The following is a 14027-nucleotide window of genomic DNA, read 5'->3' on the forward strand; positions in this document are numbered from 1 at the left end:
GTATGCCAATTAGCGTACATTTCAAGTGACAATAAAGTTATTCTAAGTTTAAGTCTAAGTCTAAATATATATTAGAAAAAATCTTACTCAATAAACAATATCAGTTCTGGAAAAAACCAAGCACTTTATTTCTGAACAAAGAAGCCTTCATCTAGAAAAAGTTCTGCACATTTTTCTCTCCTTGTTATTGTGTATTTGTGAAGTTTCTTACATTAAGAACCCAGAGGGCATAGTAAGAGCAAATTTGCCTTTAAACTTTGCCCAAAGCCTTGACTTCAATCCTGAGGGCACTCAAGGTTGACTCAGGCTTCCATCCTTCCAAGATTGGAAGGATGGACCCAGATTTTGGGAGCAGTATGAAAATAATGCTTACATAGTAAACTATCCAGACGATGCTATAAAGCACTATGGGGCAGTATACACATCTAAATGTTATTGCTATTAAAAATGGGAGAAGACAACTATTCCTGAATGAAATTCATTGGCCGATTATTTTCATGTTCTTTTTATAGCATCATAGAATTCAGCTATCATTCATGTTGCTCTTGAAATCACATCATTCTTTTTCCTAACTAGCTGCTCCCTCGTATTCAGCTCTGGCCTCAGTATGATAATGTAGCACTTGGGCAGGAAAATGCAAGCTAGTAAACCACCACTTGAAGCCAAGATAGAGAAGACTTCCACAGCCACCATGGATTTCCCCTTGGTGCTCAAGTACGTAGGCAGAAAGGATACCCAAACACTGCAGAAGACCAGCATGCTGAAGGTGATGAGCTTGGCTTCATTGAACGTGTCGGGCAACTTCCGGGCAAAGAAGGCCACTGTGAAGCTGATGAGGGCCAGAAGCCACATGTAGCCCAGCACAAGGTAAAACATGATCTCCGAGCCTTCGTTGCATTGCACTAAGATCTCATCCAGCTGGGAATGCATGTCCAACTCTGGGAAAGGAGGAGAAATGGTCCACCAGACAGCACAGATGCTTGTTTGAATAAGGGAGCAAAAAACAATGACTGAGATGGACAGCCTTTTCCCCACCCACCACCTCATGCGGTTCCCTGGCTTTGTGGCCATGAAGGCCAGAACCACAGTGATGGTTTTGGCTAACACACAAGACACTGCAATGGAGAAGACAACTCCAAAAACTGCTTGCCGGAACAGACATGTGACTTTCCCTGGACATCCGAGGAAGAGGAAGGAGCAAAGAAAACACAGCAGGAGCGAGACAAGCAGGGTGCAGGTGATATCCCAATTGTTGGCTTTGACGATGGGAGTGTTCTGGTGGAAGATGAATGTCCCCATCACCACAATTGTGATGACAGCAAAAGAAATAGCAAAGCCAGTCAGGACTTCTCCCAGGACTTCTTTGTAGGATAAGTAGGTGATAATTTTGGGAATACATTGATGGTGTTTCTCATTTGGATATTGCTCTGTGGGACACCTCTCACATTGGTTGGAATCTGAAAACCATAAATAAACTCTCTAAAAAGTCTACACATTAAATAGAATTAAGTTCTTAAAAATTATTCCATCCTGAAGGTGTTTTGGGAGACAATAAACCTCTTAAATGTTTTGCTTTAAGAAAATCCTTTTAAAGTTTATTTTGTATTCAATACAGTACGTTTCCTGATCAAGAGATTACACAATTAAATAAAGAAATGTTTTTACTTAAAAAAAGAAGAAAGAGAACAAGGCTGGTGAGAGATCCCAATCAATCCATGCTTTTCTTTAAAACCACCGTATTTTTGGGAGTATACGATTTTGAAGAGGTGAACTAAAAAAAAATATTGCATTCTGCAGACCTCCCAAACCACTGCACACATCATTTTTTGTGAAAAAATAAGGCATGCAGAGAGTTTGAGAGGATTGCATAGTGCTCCTGGGGCTGCATTTTTTTTGGGGGGGGGGGACAAGAAAAAATGGCCCTTTTTGCCAAAAAAAGAGCATGCATAGCTTTTAGGAGGCTTGCAGAGTGCTCCTGAGGCCAGGGGGGGGGGAATGAGCAAAGACCAGTCCACATTTCCCTCCTGTTTGCCCTCCCCAGTCCCCAGGAGCATTTTTCAAGCATTCCAAACCTTCTGCACATCCATTTTTGTGAAGGGGTGTGGGGTTTCTGGAGGCCAAAAACCCTGTATTCACAGTATAAGATTCACCCAGATTTTCACCCACTTTTTGGGGGGGAAATGGTGTGTATTATGCTCTGAAAAATATGGTACATTCAAGAACCCAAACTTGGTTAGAACAAAATGTATTTTTAAAGAAACACAGATCTCTTTTTTCTTACCAATCATGGTGGAAATGCTTCCCTCTGAACACTTGACACAGTCATAGCAGCAAACCTGTTTTCCCTCCTCAATCAATTTCCGGTACCCAGGATGGCAGCTTTCTACACAGGTGGCAGAAGGTGGTGTCTAATGAGAATGGCCAGAGGAAGACATTAAAATGGATTAGAATCAAGCTTTGAATCAACCAGTCAGCAGTCACGGTCTTTAAATAAGCCCAACCCCGCCCACCACAGTTTCTTGTAATTTCTAATAATGCAAAATTTGGAATTCCTAGGACCGATTGCTAGAATTAGTCAGAGGAGCATTTAAAATCTGAAATGTCTTTGAACTGCTATTGAAAATTTGAAGACAAATCCAAATCCGGACACCTCTTCACATTACATAAAGGAACTTGAGATGTCCTAAAGAGGATCATGAAAGAGTATGTTTCTCATGACCTTAATGAGCTGTTTTAAATTTGAATAGTAATAAGAAAATCCAAAATAAATTTGTGATGTATGGGAAAGAATGTTGAAACTTGCCGAGCTGACAGCCAAAATATTCCTGTTTAGCATTTGGTATCCTTTTCCAATTATTCCTCTGTTATGTTGCCACTCAAGGGTGGTATCACAATTTTCATTGATTCAGCTGATTCAAACTACAGAGTACTCATCAGTGGGAAAGTCTGTCTATCTGTCGGTCTGTTTATCTATCAATCATCCATCTGTCCGTCTGTCCGTCCGTCCATCCATCCATCCATCCATCCATCCATCCATCCATCCATCCATCCATCCATCCATCCATCCATCCATCCATCCATCCATCCATCCATCCATCCATCTATCTATCTATCTATCTATCTATCTATCTATCTATCTATCTTCTTGTTAGATTGGGTAATGGATAGGCCCAAACAGGGTTAATGGTAACAAAAGCTCTTTATTAAGTACAACAAGTGAGAACAATCCATCGAAGGTTGAGTCTGACAACAGCCCTTTTATAGTGAGCTGTCAGACCCTTCACCCAATAGGATTAAGTGTTATTTTTCATATTTTTTTTTAAAGGAGAAAGGTAAATCATCCATTCAGTGTTACCTTTCAAAAGATGAATCTTCCACTTCACTAGCTCTCAAGAAGCCCCTGAACTCAAAGGGTCCAAAACCCCAGTGATCAGAGCTCCCTTTCCCTACAATCTGAAAGTGTAATGTACATTTTTCCATAATACAAGAGTGTTCTAACAACATTCAGAAGATATCAAATGATCTTGGAACTACTCTAAGATTACTGGTTTAAAATTGTAGAAATTTGAAAAAATATCCCCATGTTTTATTTGGTTTGTTTAACTCACCTTCTTAAATTTGGGGTTCCATACAATGACAGATGTATTTATGGCGAAGTCTTCCTTTTGAGAACTCAGAGGTTCAATATGTCCAACTTGGACCTTCTGAAAGGATCGATTGGGGAAAGTAATCAAGTTGATGATATCGTATGCTGCTGCCAGGTTTCCATTCTCATTGAAAGCTATTTCTTCCCCAACACTATTGTTGAAATGGAGCTTTTTCAGAAATAAACGAAGCTAAAAGATAAGAGAGACAAATGAGAAATTGGTGTCCATAGCAGGCAATACAATATGGGATTCATCAAATGGTGCTCAACCAGTTTTTAATGAACAATCAAACATTTGAGTTGAAAGTATTTTTTAATGTTCCAACGGCATAATTCTGTTTTGCAGGACTATATTCATATTTTTATGTTTAAGTATTACTAATAGATATATTTGTACATATATTTCTTATTTGTACTTCATGATGGATAAAAACAATTGCCAAGAAATATAACACAATAATAGAATAAAAGATTTGGAAGGGAATTTGGATATTTTCATCTCTTCTTGTCCAACTCCCTGCTCCACCGGGAAACCTTGTACCATTTTAGAAAAATAGTTATCCAATCTCTTCTTAAAATCATCCAGTGTTAGCACACCCACAACTTCTGGAAGCAAGTCATTCTACTGATTAATTGTTTTAACTATCAAGAAATTTCTCCTTAGTTCTAAATTGCTTTTCTCCTTGATTATTTTCCATCCATTGCTTCTTGTCCTGCTTTCAAGTGTTTTGGAGTATATCTTGACTCCCTCTTCTTTGTGGCAAGCCCATTATATATAATGGATAACCCAAGAAAATGTATTTATTGGAGTTCTATTCCAGAAAACACGATTAAGAAGTTAAATGATGACCTTGATATATTAAATCAAATTTTCTTCAGGCATGGGACAGAAAATGCCTACACCAAACATATCTCAGAGAAATACAAGTTTTGTCATTCTATCATACCCTTGCCTTTCATTTCATCAATTATTATTATTATTTTGCAAAATTCTTCCTTCTGTCTACTTTGGTGAATTTTTCTTCTGCTACTCAACTGTTGCAAAATTGGAGTCTTTTCTTGGATTTGAGGGTTTTTTGGGCTTGAAGATTGGAAAGGAAGCAGAACATCACTGGGAAAAGATTACTTCCCTATATCTAATAATATCTGTAAATAAAAATCTAAATTTCCACAAGGATTAAGCCTCTACACAACTAAAATTATAAATTTGAAAGACAAAAAGAATAGGTATAAAAAGTGGAATGCGGGGTACCCAATTAAGGCAGAATATCAACAAATAACCCAAGGCTGCAAATATGAAATCAGGAAAACTAAGGCTCAAAATCTTGTGAGAAAAAACCCTTCTTTTAACATGTAAAAAACAAGAAAAAACTCAAGGAAAGAATTGGTCCATCAGTGGGAGAAAATGGCAAGAAGATGGTGAGCATCAGAGAGAAAGAAGAACTGCTTAATTCATTTTTTACATCTGGCTTTACACAAAAGGAAGAAAAAACAATTCAATCTATCAAAAACAGAACTATGAAAAACATATCAGGAATAGAACTTAAAATAGAGAAGAAAATGGTAAGAGAGCACCTGTCCACCCTAGATGAATTCAAATCATGAGAACCAGATGGATTAAATCCCAAGATTCTGAAGGAACTGGCAGACATGATCTCACTGAACTATATCTTTCAAAGATCCTGGAGTACTAGAGAACTACCAGAGAACTGGAAAATAGCTGATGTAGTCCCCATCTTCAAAAATGGGGTAAAAGATAAATCCAGCAAACCTCAGACCTATCAGCCTGACCTGAATACCTGGGAAGATTCTGGAAAAGGTAATCAAGGAATGAATCTGCAAACACACTTTTTATATAGATATTGAATTTTTATGTTTTAAATTGTTAAAAAAATAAAAAAATACAAAATATAAAATAAACAGCCCAAAGCATATATTTCAATAGACATAAATATCATTAAGATCATTTCCAGCATGAGCCGGGAAGCTCGGATGAGTAAATCTCCCATTGACCGACCTAGATTCAATCTCTCATCGTTATCCTGGGACGTGTATATTTGTCTTCATTCATAAAAGTATACTTAGTGAATTTTGTAAACATTAAAATAACTATATTATTATGGCTACATTCCCATTGAAAGGCAACGTAACTCACCTTCCAAGGTTGGACTTTCAGAAAATTCCACTTCTCTTCATTGCCTCTTGTCTTCTGCTTGGCTCTGGATGAATATATAGCATGGAGACCATGTGCTACAGCATACACAGCATTGTAAATACTGTAGTTCTGGCCAGACATCTCCATTTCAAAGACAGTTCCAGGGAGACTCCCCAAATCCTCTTTCCCAGTGCATTTTCTTTGGCCTGGTGCAAGTATACTGCTTATTGGAAATGAACAGATAAATGCGACACTCCAGAACATAGGTAAAAAAGACACTTTAGAGTGATATGGATTTAGGTTCTCCAGGTACTCTTGAAAGCCTGGAACCCTATTTGTGTGTAGGGCAAAAGACAAGCTGCCATTGAAGGAGAATGTGGTGAATTTCTTTGACTCAAAGACAGATGTGACATCCCAGAGAGCACTTATGATCCAAATCCTCTCTATTGGGCACCTGCTACCAATTTCATAGGCTTCAAGAATTATTCGTAAACCTTCTATAGATTCCATGTCCCCATAAACAAGTATTACATTGGTTTTACTATACCACAGGAGACGTCCTATGTTATTTAGATTACTCTTCCGTAAGAAACTGGGGTTATAAGTGATCACTCTTGGAACAAACTGAATTAAAGAAATGCAAATGTCACTCTGGATGAATTTTGGTCTCAGAATTCTGAGAAATCTCTCTCCAGTGGCATCTTCTGGAATGAGAAGATCAATCCAATTCCATCCAAAATATTTCAGGAGCTGAATAATCCCAGCATACTGGAGGTTTTCATTTGGAGTCATCCAAAAGAAAGAAGGGAACTGCTGTTTATCACTCAATGCCAGGTCAAAAGTTCCAAAACTGAGCTGCAGAGTGGGAATAATAATGATGTGCTTTTAGACTAGTTACTGTTTTTGCAGATATGTCAACAAGAAGGAAGGAAGTACATTTCTTTTGCACCTTATTTCAATCAAAAGTCCTGATGTTAAATGTTAAATCTGGGGATCAACCAGTCTTTCCTTATAGCTTTTGCTATAAGCCCTTCATTAGTTTTCCATTCATCACTTTTTAGACCAAGTATTCTTAGTTTTTGATTGTGCTAAGCAAAAATAGAAGGAATGGGTAAAAAAAGAGGAGGCTTATTCTTTAAGGATTTGACAGTATTAATTTCCCATCTTGATACTCAAATAACTTTTTTTCTGTACATTATGAGAGCAACATATCTATTTCTTTACTGATCAATATATTTAAAATTGGTAAGGCATAAAGAACAAGAGAAGAAAATAAAATAACAAGAGGCATGCACAGAAGATGGAAAGACAATATCAGACACATTGCTACCAATAATAGCTAAGGTTGAAACTGAGAAGGAGGAGGAGGAGGAGGAGGAGGAGGAGGAGGAGAAGAAGAATCAAGATAGCAAGAAGGACAGTTAAACAATTTCTTACACACCAAATGAAATGTTTGTGCTTATTAAGAATTACTCCTGTTGCAATATTAATTGATGCATTGCATTTCTGTGACAAAATAAACAAATAAAAATTTGATCTGCTTTTGAGAGATTACTCCCAATTTTCGTCCTCCGATAGTTTTTTTTAACTACCACCTTTTCCTCGTCCTGCTTGAGCATTTATGTGAGCCCAGATCCTTACCTGTGGAATTTTGTAGGCATTTAAGATGTTGGCTATCTGGATGGTGTTCTGGGAAGGAAGATCACCAATGACAGCCATGATATTTTGGTCCTTTCCCTTTCTGTAATTGAAGGGACACCAGCTTTCAAGAAAGAAGAGATCCAAAAGGTTCTGAGAGGCTTTCATTGCCTGAAAACCATTATCATGTATCTTGGAGACCAAGGTGATGTTGGGTAACAGGTCCTCATTCATGTTGATCTCCTGAATGGCAAAACTGAAGGCTAAGACATGCTGTAAATTTTTAGGCAATGGCCTGCAAGAAAAATTTCATTTAGTTCTACAATATTAATGTTTTCCTTCAGCCCTAAAATGATGTATTTGACTGCTTGAATTAGTTCAAGAAGTCCTCAGCTTACAACAGACCATACAAAGTTACAATGGCACTGAAAAAAGTGATTTATGACCATTTCTCACACTTAGAACCATTACAGCATCCCCTTGGTCACCTGATATTTATTTGGGTGCCTGGCAACTGATTCATATTTATGGCTATTGCAGTGTTCTGTGATCATATGATCACATTTTGGAACCTTCTGACAAGCAAATGTAATTGGGAAGCCAGATTCATCTCACAAAATTTACTTATTTGAGAACTGTAGTGATTCACTTAACAAATGTGGCAGGAAAAGTAATGGGGACAAAAGCTTTGATTCTTAAATTTCAGAAGTTAAGAAATTCCAGAAGTGAGGAAGGCATCGAGTGAGGAACTGAATTGGAGGGTCTGAATCTCACTTGAGGATCTGACAGCATTAGTGTATCACATTTTGAGAAGTTTAAAACAGAAGTTTAATGCAATTGCAAGGATTGTTTCATGTATGTAGGGCAACAATTCAACTGGAGGGCAGAAGCTGATGAATTGTGCAATCTATTAATGACAATCCAAATACTTAAGATACACTTGCCAAACTGGTAGGGACAGTTTGCTCATCTCCGTTTCTAAACCAAAGAATCCGAAGAGGTCTCCGTGGTCATGTGGCCAGCATGACTAAATGCCAAAGGTGCACAAAACGCTGTTACCTTCCTACCAAAGGTAGGGCCTATTTTTATACTTGCACTTTTACATGCTTTCAAACTGGTAGGCTGGCAGAAGCTGGGACAAATAATGGGAGCTCACTCCGCTACACAACATTAGGGATTTGAACCGCCGAACTGCTGAATTTTCTGATTGACAAGCTCAGTGTCTTAGTAACTGAGCCTCTGTGTCCCTTATATCTTGAATACAATCCCCTTAAAAAAAAAACCAACCCTTCAAGGGCAGATCATTTTCTTTCAAAGGAGTACTTGCCATCCTCTCAAAGATCCTTCTGGAAATTTCATAAAGTGCAGTAAAGGCAATTCAGAATATACAGTAGATACAAATTCTCCAATGACTACATCACTGAAGTGAGCAGGGAAACTAAGCCGAAAACGAAGTTTCTTACTGCAAATGGGGTTAAAGGTCTTGTTGAAAGAAGCTTGGAGGAGAAAAAAAGAGAGTAGAAACCCATGGCAAAGTATGTTGAATGCCAAGGTAATTTGGCTCCATTCATAAGAGTGCAGCCACATCTTTTTCACAACACTTTGCCTGGGGCAATGAAATAGACTCTCTATTGGTTTTATGCATATCTAAAGTTGTAGATTACAATAATTATCATCTGAGTGATTCATAATGCCACCTACTGAGTCTCCAGGAGTTGTTGCTAATGGTAAACTTAAACTGCACCATCCCCCTAGGTTCTGTGCATGCCCAAAAAACAAGTTTAATTAATTTAGGTAGGTAGGCAATTCCCTTTCCCAAAGCTATTCAAATATTTTTCCAGTTGACGAGATTATGTGACCCATCTCCTCATCAGGGAATAAAGAAATGATCTTGGGATCATAACAGATTTTGAGTCTTGCTTTCTCAATCCAAGGAAAGCAATGCTGATTAAAAGAGCAAGAGATTGCTTAGTACCCAGATAAATTCTCTCTTCTCATCTCACAATCTGCCAATTCAGTTAAATGCATATCTCTTCTGCCCCTCCATTTTGCTGACATGTTTTAAGACATGGTTTTAAGACATGGTTTTAAGACATCTCTCCTTGTCCCGGACCTAATTTTAGACGAGGGGGCAGACCTGGCATGTATTACTGAAACCTGGCTGGGCCCGGAGGGAGGAGTCCCCCTCACTGAAATGTGCCCAGAAGGATTTCAGGTGCTTCATCAGCCACAACCTCAGTAAAGGGGTGGGGGAGTGGCTGTCATCGTCCGAAGGTCTTTAGTTCCTCGTAGGATCCCTTCTCCGGAGCTTGTTGGGTGTGAGTCCCTGTTGATGAAGTTGGACCTTGGTGGTCACAAGGGTTTGTTGCTAATGTATCTACCTCCCAACAGCGTTGCAACAGACCTCCCCTCGCTCCTCGAGTCAGTAGCTGAGCTGACGGTAGAGGTCCCCAGGCTTATGGTTCTGGGGGATTTCAACCTGCTTACACTTGGTGAACGCTTAGACGGGGCGCAGGAGTTCATGGCTTCCATGACAGCCATGGACTTGACCCAAGTAATTCGGGGTCCGACTCATTCAGCTGGTCACACGCTTGACCTCGTATTTCTTTGGGAGCAGTGGATATGTGATCTAGAGTTGAAGGGCATTAAAACCTTGCCATTGTCATGGTCTGATGACTTCCTACTGAGGCTTGACTTTTGGAAACCAATCTCCCACTGTAGGGAGGGGGAACCGATTAGGTGGTTCCGCCCCAGGCGCCTGATGGATCCTATGGGATTTCAGACGGCGCTTGGAGAAATACCTGACACTATCGTCCACAATCCGGTGGAATCCTTAGTAGCTGCTTGGAATACAGTGGCAGCTGGGGCTCTAAACTGGATTGCGCCTTTGCGACCTCTCCAAGGCAGCGGATCCAGGAGGGCTCCTTGGTTTACCGAGGAACTCCAGGAGATGAAGTGCCAAAAGAGATGCCTAGAGCGCCGCTGGAGGGCCAGTAAATCTGAGTCAGACCGAGCACTGAAGAGAGCCTTTATCAGAGCCTATCACGTGGCAATATGGGCGGCAAATGTTCGCATTTTGCCGCCCTTATTGCATCCGCTGAATTGCGCCCAGCCGCCTTGTTTAGAATAACCCGCTCCCTCTTGAAAGGGAGGGATGCGGATGACCCTTTACAAGGAAGAGCTGAGGAATTTGTTCAGTATTTAACAGATAAAGTCGCTCGGATTCGGACAGAGCTGGACTCCAATTGCACGGTACCATACGAGGTACCGGGGGAAGGTATTGAGTATACTTTATGGATTGAGTTTAAACGTGCTTCTCCTGAGGAAGTGGACAAGGCCATGGGAGCTGTGAGTGCCTCCACTTGTATACTGGACCCGTGTCCCTCCTGGCTTGTCTCGACCAGTAGGGAGGTGACACGCGGCTGGATCCGGATGATAGTTAACACCTCTCTCCAGGAGGGAATCTTCCCGCCCCTCCTAAAGGAGGCGGTGGTGAGACCCCTCCTGAAGAAACCGTCTCTGGACCCAGCCATTTTGAGCAACTATCGTCCAGTCTCCAACCTTCCCTTTGTTGGGAAGGTTGTTGAGAAAGTGGTGGCCTCTCAACTCCGATGGTCCTTGGATGAAGCCGATTACCTAGACTCCTTTCAGTCGGGTTTCATGCCTGGTTACAGCACGGAAACTGCTTTGGTCGCGCTGACCAATGATCTCTGGCAGGCCAGGGATAGGGGTTACCCCTCTATCCTTGTGCTCCTTGACCTCTCAGCAGTCTTCGATACCATCGACCATGGTATCCTTCTGCGACGGTTCCGAGAGGTGGGCGTGGGAGTCACTGTCCTTCAGTGGTTCTTCTCCTACCTCTCGGACAGGTCACAGTCAGTGTTGGTCGGAGGGCAGAGATCGACCCCAAGGCCCCTGAATTATGGGGTGCTGCAGGGTTCGGTCCTGTCCCCCCTCCTGTTTAATATCTACATGAAGCCGCTGGGTGAGATCATTCGAGGGCACGGGATAAAATACCACCAATACAAGGATGATACTCAACTGTATCTGTCCGCCCCGTGCCAACTCAGCGAAGCAGTAGAAGTGATGTGCCAGTGCCTGGAGGCTGTTAGGGTCTGGTTGGGAGCAAACAAGTTGGCACTCAATCCAAACAAGACCGAGTGGCTTCTGATGTTCCCTCCCAAAGATTGGCCAATTATTCCATCTCTCAGGCTGGGGGGTGAAATTATACACCCCTCAGAGAGGGTTCACAATTTGGGAGTCCTCCTGGATCCCCAGCTGACTTTAGAACACCATTTGTTGGCTGTGACCAGGTGGACCTTTGCCCAGGTTCGCCTGGTGCACCAATTGCGACCCTACCTGGATCGGGAGGTCCTTCAGACAGTCACTCATGCCCTTGTGACCTCAAGACTGGATTATTGTAACGTGCTCTACATGGGGCTGCCCTTGAAGAGTGTTCAAAGACTTCAGTTAGTCCAGAACGCAGCCGCGCGAGCGATTGTGGGTGCACCCAGGTACACCCACGTCACACCTATCCTCCGCAAGCTGCACTGGCTACCCATTGGTCTCCAGATCCACTTCAAGGTGCTGGTCGCTACCTATAAAGCCCTACATGGCATCGGACCTGGGTACCTGAGAGACCGCCTCCTGCCCATAGACCGATTAGATCTCACAGGTTAAGTCTCCTCCGGATTCCATCCGCCAGCCAATGTCGGCTGGCGACTCCCTGGGGGAGAGCCTTCTCTGTTGCAGCTCCAGCCCTCTGGAATGACCTCCCCATGGAGATCCGTACCCTTACTACCCTCCCAGCCTTCCGCAAAGCCACCAAGTCCTGGCTGCTCCAGCAGGCCGGGGGGCTTGTGAAACATCCAGCCCCATGGAAACTGTGAATGTTGCCGTTTTTTTAAAGTGTTGTCTTTTGTCTAGTTATTTCCCCTTCCCTTGTCTATTGTGAACTGCCCGGAGTCCTTTGGGAGTGGGCGGCATACAAGACAAATAAATAATAATAATAATAATGTTACATGTTGTACCAGTGCCCCCTCCATAACTATAATCACATGCCTTCATGATTAAGATCCAGTCACACTCACTTCTCTTATGATAAAACATTTGAGAGTTTGGTAATGGACTACCGTATTTTTTGGAGTATAAGTCACACCGGAATATAAGACACACCAAGGTTTTGAAGAGGCAAATAAAAAAAAGTTTTTGCACTCTGCAAACCTCCCAAAAACGGCCCACATTTTGCAAAAGTGGGCCCGTTTTTTTTAAAAAATAAGGGCATGAATAGCCCTTAAGGAGGCTTGTAGAATGCTCAGGGGGGGGGAGGGCATTACCAAGCAAAAATAGGCCCATTTTTTCATGAAAACGGGTCTTTGTTTTTTGTCAAAAAAAAGGGGCATGGATAGACTTTAGGAGGCTTATAGAGTGCTCTTGGGGCTGGTGGCTGGGCAAAATTGAGCAAAAAACTGCCAGTTTTTCACTCATTTCTGCCTTCCCCAGTCTCCAGGAGCTTTTTGAAAGCCTTCTACAGGCTCTGCATGGCCATTTTGGTGAAGGGGTGGAGTTTTGAGAGGGAAAAATGCTGTATTCAGTGTATAAGACGCACCCAGATTTTCAGCCTCTTTTTTGAGGGAAAATGATGTGTTTTATATTCTGAAAAATATGGTATATGGTTTCATGCCTTCCCCCTACATTTGACTCATTACAACTTGCCTATCAGAAGTACCGCTCTATAGATGATTCACTTTTGTGTATGCTTCATGTTAGCTTGGTGCACCTGGAGGAGAAGAATACTCATGTGCGAATGCTGTTTGTTGGTTTTAGCTCAGCACTCAACACAATCATTCCTCAGCATTTGGTGAACAAACTGGGCCTATTAGGTTTTGATACTCCTTTATCAGTGGTGGGATTTTTTTACTACTGCTTCTGTGTGCATGGCTTGGTGGGTGTTAGGAATATAATCTAACGGTTGGGTTTGGCAATATATAAATCATATAGCAATGCTGTACCTGTTTCTTTAAATCATACTGTAAAGTGTGATTGGTTGCTGTTTTCCTCAATCGGCCATAAGAGGGAGCCAGAATGACTGTTAGCTCTCTGTTTGTTAGGTGCTGGTCTGATCTGATCTGAGTGTTTTGGATGCTGGCTGTTAGAAAGTGCTGTGAGCTATTGTAAATTTTGCAACTGCCAGCAAACTTTGGGTACCTCTCAACAAGCCTATCTATGATAACCCAGTTGGATGGCACAAACTATGTTTCCTGGTTTATGAAATGCAGTCTACTCCTGCGTAGGGAAGGTTTATGGGTTGCTCTACAGAATCCACCGGATGTAACTGCTTGGAATCCAGATAACGATGATGATGCCAAGATGATAGCAGATTTTCAGCGATGCAATGAATGGGCGTTGTGTATTATTGGTCTAACACTGAACGACCAACAATTAATACATATTCATGGAGAAAATTCTGCTGCAAGATGTTGGGAGAATTTGAAGAGGATTTATGTACGTGACACTGTAGGTGCACAGATACATCTTACATGCAAACTGTTTAGGGCACGTCTTCTGAAAGGTGGAGATATGTTAGCT

At 41.5% G+C, this 14027-nt stretch overlaps 1 protein-coding gene across 1 annotated transcript; it reads right to left on the reverse strand.

The window, feature by feature from the left end:
• Positions 1 to 183: 183 nt before the first annotated feature.
• Positions 184 to 9186, reverse strand: LOC148046370 (vomeronasal type-2 receptor 26-like). The gene is made up of 7 exons (XM_087714702.1): positions 9141 to 9186; positions 8767 to 8935; positions 7443 to 7734; positions 5802 to 6656; positions 3609 to 3836; positions 2282 to 2408; positions 184 to 1457 (listed from the first exon to the last, which is right to left on the reverse strand). Exons 1-7 carry the CDS (start codon positions 9184 to 9186, stop codon positions 535 to 537), a joined length of 2640 nt encoding a protein of 879 aa, XP_087570828.1. The 3' UTR covers positions 184 to 534.
• Positions 9187 to 14027: the final 4841 nt, after the last annotated feature.

The sequence above is a fragment of the Thamnophis sirtalis genome, unplaced genomic scaffold (genome assembly GCF_051295495.1).
Source record: "Thamnophis sirtalis isolate CommonGarterSnake01/CBP01778 unplaced genomic scaffold, rThaSir2_p1.2 scaffold_4, whole genome shotgun sequence".
Classification (NCBI taxonomy): domain Eukaryota; kingdom Metazoa; phylum Chordata; class Lepidosauria; order Squamata; family Natricidae; genus Thamnophis; species Thamnophis sirtalis.